The sequence below is a fragment of the Ixodes scapularis genome, unplaced genomic scaffold (genome assembly GCF_016920785.2).
Source record: "Ixodes scapularis isolate PalLabHiFi unplaced genomic scaffold, ASM1692078v2 PGA_scaffold10__122_contigs__length_95168666, whole genome shotgun sequence".
NCBI classification, from domain to species: Eukaryota; Metazoa; Arthropoda; class Arachnida; order Ixodida; family Ixodidae; genus Ixodes; species Ixodes scapularis.
In genome coordinates this window covers 82221689-82236568 of record NW_024609836.1, presented here as the reverse complement: position 1 = coordinate 82236568, position 14880 = coordinate 82221689, and the positions used below count along the sequence as shown (strand labels likewise).

General features: G+C 46.2%; 1 protein-coding gene across 1 annotated transcript; it reads right to left on the bottom strand.

Annotated features, from left to right (window-relative positions):
• Positions 1-4043: 4043 nt before the first annotated feature.
• On the bottom strand, positions 4044-14861 carry LOC115323322. The gene is made up of 8 exons (XM_042288610.1): positions 14813-14861; positions 14381-14616; positions 14139-14300; positions 12828-13014; positions 7804-8046; positions 6342-6513; positions 5723-5871; positions 4044-4263 (listed from the first exon to the last, which is right to left on the bottom strand). The coding sequence occupies exons 1-8, from the start codon at positions 14859-14861 to the stop codon at positions 4100-4102; spliced, it is 1362 nt and encodes a 453-aa protein (XP_042144544.1). The 3' UTR covers positions 4044-4099.
• Between the last annotated feature and the right edge of the window lie 19 nt (positions 14862-14880).

The window sequence follows — 14880 nt, the reverse complement described above, 5'->3', positions numbered from 1 at the left end:
GACCCCCCCCCCCCCCCCGAGAACACGTGACCCTCAGTACCCTCCCCTCCTCCTCCTCAAGAGCTGCGCTCTAATTCGGCATTACAGGGAGTTGTAAACGGTTTTCACTTTTTTGAATTTTCAAATATTTATATTAGATAACACTCCTGAGATTTATTTTTATTTATATTTCACTCTCGAGGTTTATTTTATTGTATCAATTTATAGAACGCGCAATTACATCACATATTGCTATAAAAAAAGCCACACAACAATGGGCTTGGTGAAAAAGAAACCGAAACTGGTCCTGTCTTGCTGCCATCGGGCAGATAGAAACGGAGCAGACCGATAAAGCACGCATCATACCCCTTTCTCAGTGAATAAACATTTATGGGGATTGCGTGGCAAGCAGATTATTCGTTACTCGCTCGAATATTCGCAGTTTGTGCGAATATTCCCCGTTGTTCCCGAGTATTCGGCTTTGGCCAAATATTTGGGAATTTCCGAATATGCAATTTTCGAATGGAATACGTGTCGAATAAGGAAAAGATTCGACTCGTATTCTAAACTTCGAATATTCGCACACCCCTGCAAATTATATAGTAATGATTTTACCCTAGTGGGGGACTTTCCACCTTCTCCCCCTCTGTACCCTTTCTCCTCCTCCTGAAGAGCTGCGCTCAAATTTGGCGTTACAGGGGTTGTAAACGTCTTTCATTTTTTTCCCTCTGACTAAAAAAAAACTTAGGCTGATTTTGTATTTGTATGGCAGAAGTTACATTGATAAAAAGTTGCTAATGAAGTGTTTTAAATGAACTGTAATTATATTGTCCGGATTAATTTTTCAATAATTTCATGAATCGGTCGATCAGTCCGCCCTATACATTTAGTGGTAAATTACCTATTTTCTAGCTACTCCGAGTAAATCAAGTCAATCTAATTCTTATTTTTAAAAAAATCGTTTTTTTGCGTATGCCCTTTAGTAGGTAAGCGCATTCTAAGAGAAGACAGCGTAGTCATAAGTAATCGTACGTACTCATGGGCGTACTAACCGGGGGGGGGGGGGGGGCAAGGTATGTGTTTTGCCCCCCCCCCCCCCCCCCCCCCCCTCAAACAGCCACCACTGGGCAGGGCAAACACTGGCCGCCGGCGCCCAAAGGATACCAAAGGCGCCGCCCCCCGGCACTGTGCGGTGGGGTAGGGGTGCGGTTTGCCCCCTCACTCAAGAACAAGTTCGTAAGCCACTGTACGTACTGATAATTGGGCCTAATCAATTGTAACAGGTGATTTACCAAGCGGCTCAGCGGGTACCGAACCCAGGACCTGCGATATCCGCAACCCGACGAAGAGTCGCTCCCTACGTGATCCCAGAACGTCGCAGGGCACATCATACCGCGGCAACGGATAGCGCAGCGGGCGTATGACATCACACTTAACAGAGTCCCCCCCTCGGGATGATTTCAGTTACCACAAAGGGTTCCTCACAATCCAGGAGACTGAGGGCGCTACACGCGCGCACCTTCGGAAGAAGCAGAACATAAATATTTCACTAGGAGAAAACCTTATACTTCGCTCATTTGCATTAGACAGCGCGCCCTCAGCGCCAAATTCTACCCCGAGTGGTCTGGAATCTGGAAACCCTCCATCTATCGCGCCATCGCGCTGCGCCGAGGGAAAGGGCTGCCGCCGACACACCGAAATACCGGATTCACCAAGACAAGACAGCGGAGAGGGCTGTCTTGGCGATCGATTGACAGCATCCAGCCCTTCAAACTCAAAGGGGAAAGCCACGAGACAGTGCGCGTCCAGCCGTTCCAACTACGCAAAAGCTGTTGGTGCCAAGGCCATTCGGTTTTCGCATAGCAAGAAGCATCCCAAAGTAAAGTATTCGTAGAACCAATGGAAACTTATCACTACCTTACACACTGCAGTCCAGGGGCCCTTAACTCGTTAAAGGGGTTATGACACGGAATATATAAAACATGAGATAACTATGGCTGAAGAACCCATTATGTGTTAGCATGCGTTTGCGATATTTTGTTTTGTAAACAGACCGCTAGTTTCAGAGATACAGTCGTTTTTATCACGGATCCTCGGCTCCCCCCAGTGGGTGGGTCTTGGCTGTTCGGAGGTCCGTGACGTAGCCAGCCTCTGCTGCACGCGCGCCCCTGGTAGCGCCGCGGCGCAACCGGCGGAGCTGGGGCAGCTGGGGCTGACCCGCTGCAAGCACTCCCAAACTGATCCTCTCCTCTGGCATCAGCTTTCGTCGTCTTCGCGGTCTTCGCCTCCTGGCATTAGAGCCGATGGAGGCTCCGGCTTCACTCACTTCGTCGGACTCTTCAAATTCTGGCAATTCCTACGTCTTCGAGAGCGATCTCAGCAGTGACGCGAGCGATTACGAAGAAATTCCTGAAGTTGGTCATTTTGTATTCGACCCGCTGGCGACCAGCTCCAGCGACGACGACGATGAGAGCGTTGCGGAGGACGACGGCGATGTCGTCAGAGACGACGCTGAGGAGGCCGATAACGCTCAATGGCACGGTTTGGAGTGGTGAGTGTTTTAATATACTATTTTGTAATCAGTGCGAGCAAATCGGTGTTGCAAGGCCGCCCATGTCATCTGAGTGACGCGTTCACGAACGTGTGGGCATAGCAGCTCGTGCGACTGTTGACCTGTTGAATGCGCTCACCGTTGCCATTGCCATCTTAACACCGTCGTCAAGCTCTTGAAGAGTATGGGAAAACAGTGGGGGATTCCGTGACTATGATATCGGCAGGTCACCACTTATTCGCTCACAAGCTTTTGTCGCGGTGCGTTTTTCGCACACGCTCAGCTCGCGCTCTCAGCACGATGCCGCCCGTTGCCTGTCGTGACACTTATTTATATTTTCTGTTTTTGAGACCCCATGCCGATAGCGGTAGCCAAGCCGCACCGCCGCTTGAAGCTGGTGGAACGGAAGGTCGCACTGCAGAGCCCAGGATTCTTCCTAAGTTCAAATCCTAACGATCTGCGCGTCAACAACCGCAGTCTGCTGTGTATCGAGATCGGAAAACCCCAGGCTAGTCGCCATATAATCGCAGACAAAAGTTGCGGTCTGAATATTGCTCGCACATTTGCTGAAACAGCGTCACGAATCATCTTTTGTAAATGTACTTCAGCCAAACTTGCGACTAGTGGGGAGAGCTGATACAAACATTTTCTCGGCGTAATGTCAGCTGCCCTTTATCCTTCGGGTGAGTATGTTTCCTCCAGTAAGTTGCAGCTATATGTTTGTTGTCACTTGTGTCAGTAACAAAATACTGATGCGCTTGGCAAAATTCGGTGTATTCCAGGTGCGGGTGTGGACTCTGTGAAGTGATGGGCTCAGCCACCGAGAATTTGTGCTGCCACAGCATCCAGAAAGTGCGAGAAAAAATCCCAACATCTGAAATATGCATCACTGTGCACCCTACATTTCTTGGGGGTGTTCTAAATCAACATGCAATTGAAATAGCGTATTTCAACTTAATGGAACATGAGCGGGAAGCCATCAACGCCCCAGATCTCCACAGGTAAGAACCAAAAACTTGTTTTGTTTCATCGTGTTCCTCTCACAGAGGGGCAAAATAACATGTGCTTTATTTTCTTTCTTTGCATAGGCGGTACAGGTTGACGGCCTATAATCAGTTTGTGCGGTGGGTTTGGCACAAGCTCTGACGCCACCACCGCAAGCCACTGCCAAGCTGCGTAGTCGTCAAGATCCGGGCAGCCTACCCATCTGAAACATATACGGGCTTCAGATATGTGGAGTACTAAATACTTATATTATGTTTATGCACATAGTTTGAAGTCCTTCACTGAGAGGGAACTGTGTAAATATCTCTGTCTAACTTTAGAAATATAATTTACCCTGAGCGAGTGATTATGTGAGGGTGACCAACAAACAGGCCAAATTAAGCATTGTTGCTCACATTGTGAGCGGGCATACAAAAAAAGTTCCCCAATGCTTTACAAAAAATTTGCAATAGAGAAAACAATTTAGGAGAATACTTCGATCAGAGGATTAACTCTGGTAAAACGTGTTGCTATGGGCTACAACGAATTTCTTTTGTATCTTACAAGCAGTTGGATAGTTAGCTCTCAAGGAAGGCTGAATCTCTGGCGATGCTTCCTAACAAGTTCTTGGGTAGGAACATGTGGTTGGCTCTGGCTGAGTGGGGGAGGCACAGGACGTGATGTTGAGCAGTGGGCAGTCGGCTGCCGCTCTAACTGCAGGACCGTCTCCAACAACCGGTCAATGTAGTCTGAAAGATCAAACATGACGTCACAATCTGGCTTTGTGCTGATAACAGAATTAGAACAACAAGCTCCAAATGCTTGGGGTGCGCATGAAATGATTGAGCATGCGAGATTTTGAACCATATTTTGGACAAATGTTGTCTGCTGTATATTGTAGTAGAGGGCACATTTGCATTCTCCTACCTGAGAATTAAAAGCGGGAAATATACAAGTCAGATATTGCAGCTGCACGAGGTTTTGTTATTGTGCCCCGTATCCCCGAGCAGAAACTGTGCCTCACTGAATGTATTCAGCACAATGTTTACAGATACGAGTCAAAAAGACCTAACTAGCATGTGCTCCAGTTGTACAGAAGCGCATGGAAATTGACAAAAAGAAAATATAGTGTATTCCCGTGCCAATGTCACTAAGATTATTAGTTTCAAGAGTTTCAACAGAAACATGCAATATGCTATAATTCTTATACAAGTTAAGAATGAGCACAATAAATACAACAATGTACCAGCTAAGACAATGAGTTGCTCTGCAGACCACCCAAGAAGGGCTGTAGCCATGACGAGATATGTGATGTAAGTGTGACAGAGCTCGTTTTCTTCTTCTCCAATAAAAATGAACTTTGAAGAACAGAAAAGCTTTCAGCCTATCCACTCCGATGAAGAAGCAAGAGTAGCGGAGCTGTACTCTGTGCCACCATTTATGAGTGACGGCAACAACCGGCAAGCCAGTTGCCGCCGTTGCTTATAGATGGCGGTAGCTGTACAGAGGGTTGTCAAGATTTATTTGTCCACGGACACGAAACTGGGGAAACTAGACCTGAACAGCTCCACTGCAAAAAAGATTCAGGGGAAACAGCTGTACGCCACCCAAAACATGGAACATGCGCTGTTAAACAAAAATATCACATTCTTTATTAAGTCAAACTCTTGGAAATTTGAGGCACCTGTATATTTGCTGGTGCATCTTTTGTGCTCGTGTTTACTGAGGTGAACAAAAGCAAGAGACATCGGTCAGTCCTTTTATATCCTGTATCGTGTATTTGTGCCATTTCTTTTTCCTGCTAATACAATGTATTGACTCGCTCAGCTGCAAAGGTTGTCACAGCCTAAATAGCGGACTACTTGAGCATTGCGCAGAAACAATGGCCGGCGACAATGAGGACGTGGGAGGAGCTTCTGGGGTATTCTTAACCCATACCAGACTATAGCAGTCTGCAAGAGCATGGTATGCTGTGGCAACCTCGATGGTATCAACCTGCACAAGTATTGAAGCTTTGGCTAGTTAGTGGCAACACATAAACAGTGTGAAGACAATGGACAGTGAGGCAGCATCGTTTCCAGCAAGTCTTCTACTCTGTCCGTTGTGTTTGCTCTGTTTATCTGCCATTGAAGGCTTTCACAAAACAAGGGGGATAGCATGTTTGTCATGTTTCTTCCATTTGTTCTAAAAGAAAATGAATATATTCACTGTATGTGGCATCCTCCATGAGTTCTTGGACCACTGGTTCTCCACCTTGCGCCTTCGGATATTTTCTTTTCCACTGTGGTTGTCCATCTTTTGTTTTTCGCTGCTTTCTGTTTGAATTTTCATTGTAATGCAGTGCTGCTATGAAGGTCCTTGAAAGAGGAAATTTAGAACTATTACTGAAATATTGTCACGAATGACAGAGAGAGGCAAGGAGTAACTAAGGAAAATAATGTTTAATGGGGCGAACTAGTGCCCAAAACAGAAGAGAATAACAGTACGTCGCGAGCGTTGAATCTTGGCGCAACAGCTAGGACAAGTGCTAGCAATAGACTGACTGTCTGCAGCCACGGGTGCACTCTTTTATAATCATCGCGTACCGCCCAGGAAGTACTATGACTAGAACAACACAATGTACAAGCGAAAAATAAGGGGAACATGCCAGTTTTTTCTAGAATCTTCCAGAAACTAGATGAGGAATAAAAGAAAGAATAAAAGGCACTTCCGTGACTGCGGTTTTAACCCAGCACTGCCGCGTGAAAGCGGGGCACGCACTCCACTGCGCTACCTCGGCCACTTGGAAATACGGCAATATTAGGAAGCTCAATAATCCAATCCATACCTTGCAGCCATGATGGTGTACGAGTAGGCCACAGACTTGGGGGCAAACTGAATCAATGTCGAATGAAACGTCTCGACGCTAAACGTTTGACCCTCTGACGACAGCTGCTTGACATCTTTTAAAAAAGACTTTGATGCCAGAATAGTGGCCAGCCGATCGTGGGCATCAGTTCCTTCAAACAGAAAATGAAAATTGAAAATTCAACTTTCCTAGGGTAATCTGCAATTGACAAAGCATGCATTGGCTATTCTACCCAAACATTCAGACTAAAATGCCTCAAGCACCACCACTCCAGAAGTACCATCAGTGGCAAAATATAGTTATTTGTTCCTACTTTTAGAATCCAATAACTAAAGATAACCGGCCTTCTCTAACTTTTATAAGAATTAGTACCTACAGCTTTACATAACTTCACTCCTACATTCACATGAAGTCCAAGGAATAATAGCATACCCACATTTTCCACCCCAGCTGATTCATAAGCATAGCTTCCGCATTGCCAAATACGCACTACCTCTTTCCTGTTTTACTGACTAGTTTCATTTGCATATCAGAATTTCTATTGAACAGAGTTAAAAGTACCACTCCTATCGGACACACACAAGCTTTCTTTTAAACCGATTGAAGATGTAAAAAAGAATAAACATTGAGGACAGGGACTGAACAACCACTTCTTTCAGGTAGCAACAAACAAATATGAAATTCCAAGAGCGAGCAGCAGATTAAAGGTGCAAAAAACCGAGGGAAGGGAAAATCAAAAGATAGACGGAAGGAAAGAGACAATAAGATAAAAACATAGTCAAGTTGACAGTGTCATCTCTGGTTTCAGAAATTCGACTTCAGTCTTCGTCAGGAGCAATGAGGGGGTAGAAACATTGTTTTTTACGCTGTGGATGGCAATCGCCTCTATGATTTACCGGCCATATCTGCTATTATTGCCCTCCGAAATTCGTGTATCATAAAAACAAGGGCTGCACCCAGTGTAAGATTGAGCGTGTGTGACAATGGGGTGAAAGGAATCGGGTGATACCCTGATTTAGGATGGGTCCCCATCCTAAATGTTTATTCTTTCTTACATCTTTGACCTCAAAACCAACACGCTTCTAGACCGTGTATTTCTTAGAAACAGCTTCAATTTTATTCAACCCTTCTCCAAGAGTGAAATCGCTTTTGAGCAAAGAAATTCTGGACATCATGTGGGAAAACCGGAGACTACGGTAATGGATGAGGGAAAGTCGAAGAAAAAGAGTCAGGAATAACCTTCTCTAAGTCTGGACCTTTGGAACCTGTATGTATCAGACCAATGTCCTGGCACGAGTTCATAATTCACATTCGAAAGTTCATTAAAAGCACCGGATATGCATGAACCATGTCTTCAAACAGTAATATCAGTATACTAAGGCCAGTAGTGCTATGCAGGCAAGAAAATCTCTGCACTTCTGATTATGCCGAAATCACCTGCCTTGTGTAATCCATTTTCTACGCTCAAGGGGGCCATGCTCGCAGGCTGGGAAGACCTCACTGTGGCCAGTGTGTACGTCACCGATGTGATTCAGCATTGACAACCACTTTGCCTGCATCAATTCTCCATCTCCTCCACTAGTGGCTGCACAGTGGTACAGATGTCTGGTGATACTTTTTGTCCACAAGCCAATTCTCTCAAAACCTTTGCGGTGGCTCGCAGCCATCAGCTTTTTTTTGATCCCTGAAAATTGAAGAAATTCATAGTGTACCTAAAATTATGTATTCCGTCTTACTTTTCTAGGCAGTTATAAGCATACTACTTTTAAGTAACGCTGTCTAAAGGTACGTCGGACGTATTTGGAAACCAAAGTCTATAAAGATGCGTCGGACGTATCCGGATCCCAGAATCTAAAGATACGTCGCACATACCCGGATCCCAGAGTCTGAAGATACGTAGGATGCACCTGGGACCCGGAGTCTTCGGGCGTAGCTGCGATTCACATTCAAGGTGTTCGGGGCACCAAGTAGTATGCCATATGCATCGTCGACCCTGAGCTCAACGGACTCGACCGGCTCAGCTGTCGAGTATTGAGAGCAATGCTCAAAAGAGAGTACGATACTTACAAGGCATAAAACGTGTGCCGTTTCCTTCTCTGGCAGTCGAAGTTTCGTTTCACGAGTTTTGAGTATGGTGCCTGGAGCGCGTCTCCGACTGGGGTGTTTACTGCATCCAGAAAAAGTGGTCCCTCCATTTCCGCCTGGTTACATCATAAAAGTGTCACGCCGTTGCCAGCTACGATCCTGGCGGCGTCCCAACAGCTGTGGTGTGTGTGGCAGACGCCTGTTCTGCTGCAAGTCGCTCTCCACTGTGGAAGTCCACGGAGGCTTCAGCAGCCAGAAGCTGGGACACCGCGACGACAGCGACACTCCCGTTCGCTTGTGCTACTCGCAGCTTTTCGTTAGCATTTCTACGACCAACTGCCAAGAGCGCGACATGCAACAGCGTGATAAAGCCCCTCTATCCTGGGGAAAGTGGCGCCATTCTTTGAACAAGCCACCGCACACACTATTGGCCGGTTGTGACCTGACGCCCTGCTTTCAGTTTTGGACTTCCGGTCGCCATTACTTTCCCAACCTGTTGCTACGCCGCAGCTTAACAGGCTGTTGCGCCTGTGGAAAAGTTGGCCGGAGAGCCTTTCAGTGTTCCCTGTGGAACAGAAAATGAACCTCGGAGGAAGATCTTGCTTCACCAAATCGATCGAAAAAATTGCAGCCAGACGGGAGCCGCAAAATGATGCGATATAGGTGCTCTTATAAAGCTCACCAGAGTGCAGAGACAGCGGTTTATAGCAAGTTATGCACTTCATTCCACCGTAAGTGCGAGCGATGTAATAGCGATCACAACACTGCCGAGTTGGCATGCATGGATGCCCGTGCTATGGAAGAAGCGTCGTTCAAAACGGCCCGCTCCTGCTTGTGCTTGTAGCATCGGCGTCGCTCGCACTTATGGGTGCGTGCAGAGGTTTGGGCGTGCTCCTGCTCGTGCTTGTAGCATTGGCATCGCTCTCACTTATGGGTGCATGCGGAGTATGCTCACTCGTTAAGTGTGTCTTACATGCTCACGTACCATGCTTTGTTTCGCACAAAGTTCATAAGCTTGCAGACGCGAGCATGTGGAAGTATCTATACCCCGATTCAACACAAGTGCGAGCGAATCAAGTGCGACAAGCACGAGTATGCTTTCTCCCCACAGATTAAAAATAAGTAGTGACTCGTCTGAAATCGTGGAGAATATAATTGCAATTTGGCGGTTTTATGTGATGAATAAAAGCAATTTGTGATTCCTGTGAAGCCGAAGGGGCAGACAGGTAGACACGAGACACTGACCAATAATGGAACTCGGTAGGGATGATCGGGACGATTATCCAAAGCATTCTTGAGATCCACGGTTGGACGAATGGATCTAGAGCGACATTAGGGCGGTCGGATGCGAATGCGGCTCTAAATGGGGTCATTGCCACACTTATAAAACGAGAAAAGTCCACACGACCGGCATCACGCCGCTTCAGCTGACCAAGACGTCGAGATGCTTGGGAACTTCCCGAGGGCACTTTGTCGCAAACCGGAAGTTAGAGGTGGGGTAAGAACGGTTTTTTGGAGGAGGAGGGAAGAGAATGCACCACTTTTCCCAGATACAGGGGCTTTACAGCATGACACTTTGGCTTTTGTGACATTATTTGTTAACACTTTGGGACCATGTTTGATGTATGGGCAGCATAGGACACTAAACACACCAGTTGAAGACGCTCTCCAGGCACCACAGTTTCGAAAGAAATGAGATTACGAAACTGATGAAACATGAACCGTCGCCTGCCGTTTCCGGCCGTTCCCTTCACTGGCGGTCGAAATTTCGTTTCGTTCAGACGTGCAAAGCTTGCAATGCGTGAAAAATAATTGTCGGGTCACAGCTCCTGCCAACTGATTTTTGCGCTTGTATAATGCAACGTTCCTTTACATGCCTCTGATGGTGTAAAAAACCGACAAGGAGCGAGCACTGCCAAGCAGCTTTCGGTTTTTCCCCATTAATGACCCTAGAAATGCAAAACTAGTGCTGTACTAATTCTACAAACTAGAAACGAGTCACCTCAGCTTTAGTGCATTCTACCACCAGCAAGGAGGACTGCTTTGATGTCACGTGCAAGCCATGTGTACCAGACTAGACTACCCTATTATAGGTCTGCTACATATAGAATAATAATTTCCCATGGGTGTATTCACTCATCTCTGTGACAATTGCTGGGTCGCCCTTACCCGCTTGGCAACGTTACTAAACACTCAGTTGGGAAACTGCCATAGAGACTGCCCTGAAAAAGTGGCCCCGATCTGTCCTCGAGAACCTAACTAATAGCGAAAAGAATGCCGCCATTTCTCCCGCAGCAGGCACTCGAGAAACTGCACATGACTTATATTTTGTCTTCAAGAACAGATACAGTGGAAGAGGTTACAGGGGTGCCACCCCCGTCTCCCCGGCGGACGCGCCGCGTTTTACAACCGAAGTTAAAATGCACCTAGGTCGGGACGTTTTACCTGAAAGCACCGCTGAGGCATGGTTGTATAAAAACAATATTAATTGTGCAACAAAACCTAGCAAACTAAAGATTTCAAAAACATCACGTGCCCTTCATTTTGTACTAAACTCCAATAAATTTCACATAAAGAGTGTTTTCTGTTTGTTTTTACGCAAAAACATGCTTTGTAAAAGCTCAATGTGACCACAGTACAGACAAATGATAAAGAGTGGCGCTGTTGTCGCATTTAGCTCGGTCTCGGTGGACGCCAGCGGCCCAGGTTTCGACGGCGAGTTTCCCAACTGAGTGTTTTAGTAACGTTGCCGCTTGGTCACTGCAGCGCGAGTGAAGCCACCAAACAGCCATCTTGCTCAGGCAAATTTCGGTTTTGCTAGCATTGCAGAAGCACGCATTGCACTGCACGCTAGCATTGCATTGCTAGCATGCTGAAGACATGTTTTCTATTCGTTAATCGTCATTCACCGAAGAATTTTTTTAAGACTTGCGTAAGTGTTGAAACTTTCCGTTGAGAACACGTGGAAATTTTTACGAAGGCGCAGTGCCCCAGGAAAAAGGGACAACTTGTCGAAAACAAGTTTCGCACGTCTCGTGGCATCATCAAAGCTTCCTTGGCACACAGAAGTGCTGCGTTTCTGTGCATTCGCATGCTTGGACACCGATCAAGATTGGACGCCGTGTGGATGTGTTTTGCGAGTGCAATGTGCATGAAACCGTATGTGCCTCTGGAGCAGCGTTTTACTTTCCTCCAACGACTGTATTTGTAACTTGCGGCTCTTGCAGTCCAGAAACGAGCTTGATCCAGCGTCCTATGGCGACGGAAGATGGGGGAAGGTATGTCTTTTTGAAGTCGTCTGACAGTTTACAGAATACCGCGCACACAGTTCCTCATCACTGACCCTCGTTATCAGCAATTGCACATCACATCAAGTTCGAGCGCAGCTCGCCTAATTGTGATTGCTCAGTCGATTGCACACAACCATATGGGCCGCACCTCAAATATTTTCCATCTCGCCGTCTTGCACTTTCGCCTTCAAAAACCTCCACAGCGTTGCTCTATTTGCGCTGCCATGTGATCCATTAGAGTAGATTTGGAACATAGCCATGCTTAATAGTGCATAAGAGCAACCGTACAGATTGTTTTCCCTCCTTTATTCATAACAAATTGCCGGAACAGCTGGACGATCCACAACTCCACGGTCGACATATGATGCAAAATCATCTACGCTTGACACACCTTCAAAACTTGGCTGCGGCACCGATTCTTGATCAGTATCCAAGCGTGTGAATGCAGAAACGCAGCAATTCGGCATGCCAAGGAATTTTTGATTATGCCGCAAGACCGGCGAAACTATCTTTCTAAGAGTTCTGCCTTTTTCATGCGGCACTGCACTTTCGTAAAATTTTCCACACGTTCTCAACAACCGGTGGCCATTCACCGACTAGGTCCGACGTATCTCTAGACTTTGGGATCTGGATACATCCGACGTATCTTTAGACCCAGGGTTCCGGGTACGTCCAACGTACCTTTAGACTCTGGGATTGGGATACGTCCCACATATCTTTAGACACAGCGTTTAAATAATGGTTTCATATATCAAAAGACTCAACATGTTTACACTCCCATGTAATGCGGCCAAGGACAATAATCACGGAATTTGGAAGTACCCTTGATGCAACAGCTACTCTTAATGTCATAAGTGTGTTAACATTCATTTTGTCTTATTGGGTCAAGCCCAGAGCACTGCAGGGCTCTTACAAGAATAGAGCCAGTGCACCTAACACGGACTAAAGTGTGCCCTTCTAGCCTGTATTTCACCCTTGGATAGCACATACAGAGGTGTACAAAACTTTCTTTTCTGCAACTGCACCATAGCAGTAATTTTTGGTTAACACCTTTATAAGAAGGAGGAAATGTGAGGAAATAATAATTAACCTTTTGCAACGTGCCAGCAGTCAAATAGATGCTTAATATCCGGATGTTGTTCCCTCAGGTACTTCCTTATCTGCGAATGCCTGTCAGTGACCAACGTGGAGATGGATACTCCCCATCCTTCAAGGTGCCGTATGGACCGTACAAGGCCTTCGAGCTCCATGCGGGCACTGCCCCCAACTTCGTTTGACTGTAAAAGAAAATAAAATGTCAGTTAACAGAACACACGAGCAGTCAGGGCTGATATGAACATAAGAAACCAAGCCTTAGAGTGACATCTGCCATTTTCAGAGACAGCACCTTCAGAAGCATACCCCCTCAAAAAATCATGTCTCGAAGCGAAGTGTTGGCTTCAACTACGATTCAAACGAGACATTCATAGCTGATAGAGGTCTTGTTTACACGTGTGAGCTTTCTCAACCTTCGACCTGAATTTAAGGTTCTGCTGCATGCATTAGCAGAACCAGAATTTTCTTTCTTGAGAGGGGGGGGAGGGTGGTTACGGAAACTGAAACCTGTACTGTGTGGAAAGGTTGGCCAATAGGTGCACTTCGAAATCTGTGGCCTTCTTTCTTTCTCTATCTATCTATCTATCTATCTCTCTCTCTCTCTCACTCACTCACTTACTCACTTCCCTCCCCCCCCCCCCACACACACACACACTATATTAAAAAAAAAGAAACTCCAATCATCCCTAAGGCAACAGTGAAGTGGAAGCTACAGGCTCGGCGGACCACTCAACCGTCAGCCTTGTGTCATGTGATCACACTCTCTGTTCATACTGCGTGCAGAGAGGAATGTCAAGCAATAAAAGGCAGGCGAGTGATTGGTCCGCCGCACAAGTAGCCTCCACCTCACTGTCAGCTTAAAGGTGAACAGAGTATACAAGTTTGCAAATCCGTGCCAAGTCCCGCTTACTAACTGCAAAACTGTCGTCACCGACTCTGAAGTAGCAACTGTGTGCCTTTGACAGGGATAACATTGTTTCACTACGAGTCAGTCGTATATAGCTGAAATAAAGAGCTTGCTGGTAACAGAAGTAAGATTCAAGGAAAGACAGCATGACCGTCCTTGTCTCTTTTGTCTTCCCTTACATCTAACCAGTTGTGTGGATTACTCAAACATTCCCGAAGTATGTCGAGTTATCATGGCTTTGTGCTCAACTTCGCCGACCATGCTAAAACTAAAAGCAGACTACACAAAAATTTTCCATTCGCCTACAGACGAAAATGGTGCATGAAAGTACCTGAAATTCTGGACTTAGGCTCAAGTCGGGAACAACAAATAAATGGAAAAGGATATGTTTCAACTTACTTGGACCAACTCCACGTGTAATATTTTGTTTGTTCTCATGTCCAGCAACGTGTAAGTTCCATATTTTGCCGAAAATCCTGGTGAATCGGCGCGCCCATCACCGGCAAGTGCAACCGGAAGCTCAATCTTCTCCAGAAGGTCTTTTTGTGCTTCATTCCAAACCTGAAAGTGAATTATGCATAATTTCAATTCTTCCCTTTTCTATTTTTATTTGGCAGACAGAGTTAGATCCTGGTGTTTACTTGTTGCACAGCAGGCAACAGAAGATCCGTCTGATATCTGAAGAATGTTCTCGTGCAGTATGTTGCCACTCCGATGGAGGTCAGAAACCTCAATGTCTTGCTTGGGCTCAGGCCAGAGAACAGTATCCCTCCAGCCACCATCAGGTTTCCAACTGATGTTTTCTTTGCCGTTGGCTGGCTCTCCCACGATCTAACATGGTCATCGGAACACGTTGTCGAGATTTTAACTGACGTCCCTGAAACGCAAACCTCAGGGAGAACGCTTTTGTGGCATTTTGGGCATGATGTAAAGAGTGCCAGCAACTTTCTCTCATTTACAATGAACTTCCGTTCAGTGGTTAGAACGGAGTCGCTCTCGGATCCAATGGTTGTCCTGAAAGTAAGGTATAAATGCGTCACAAAGAGTCTAGTTTACATTAAAAGTAATCTTACTCTGCACTTGTTTCGCACGCTGAGGGGACATACAACGAGTCATCTTCATTGTTGGCGACACTTTCTTG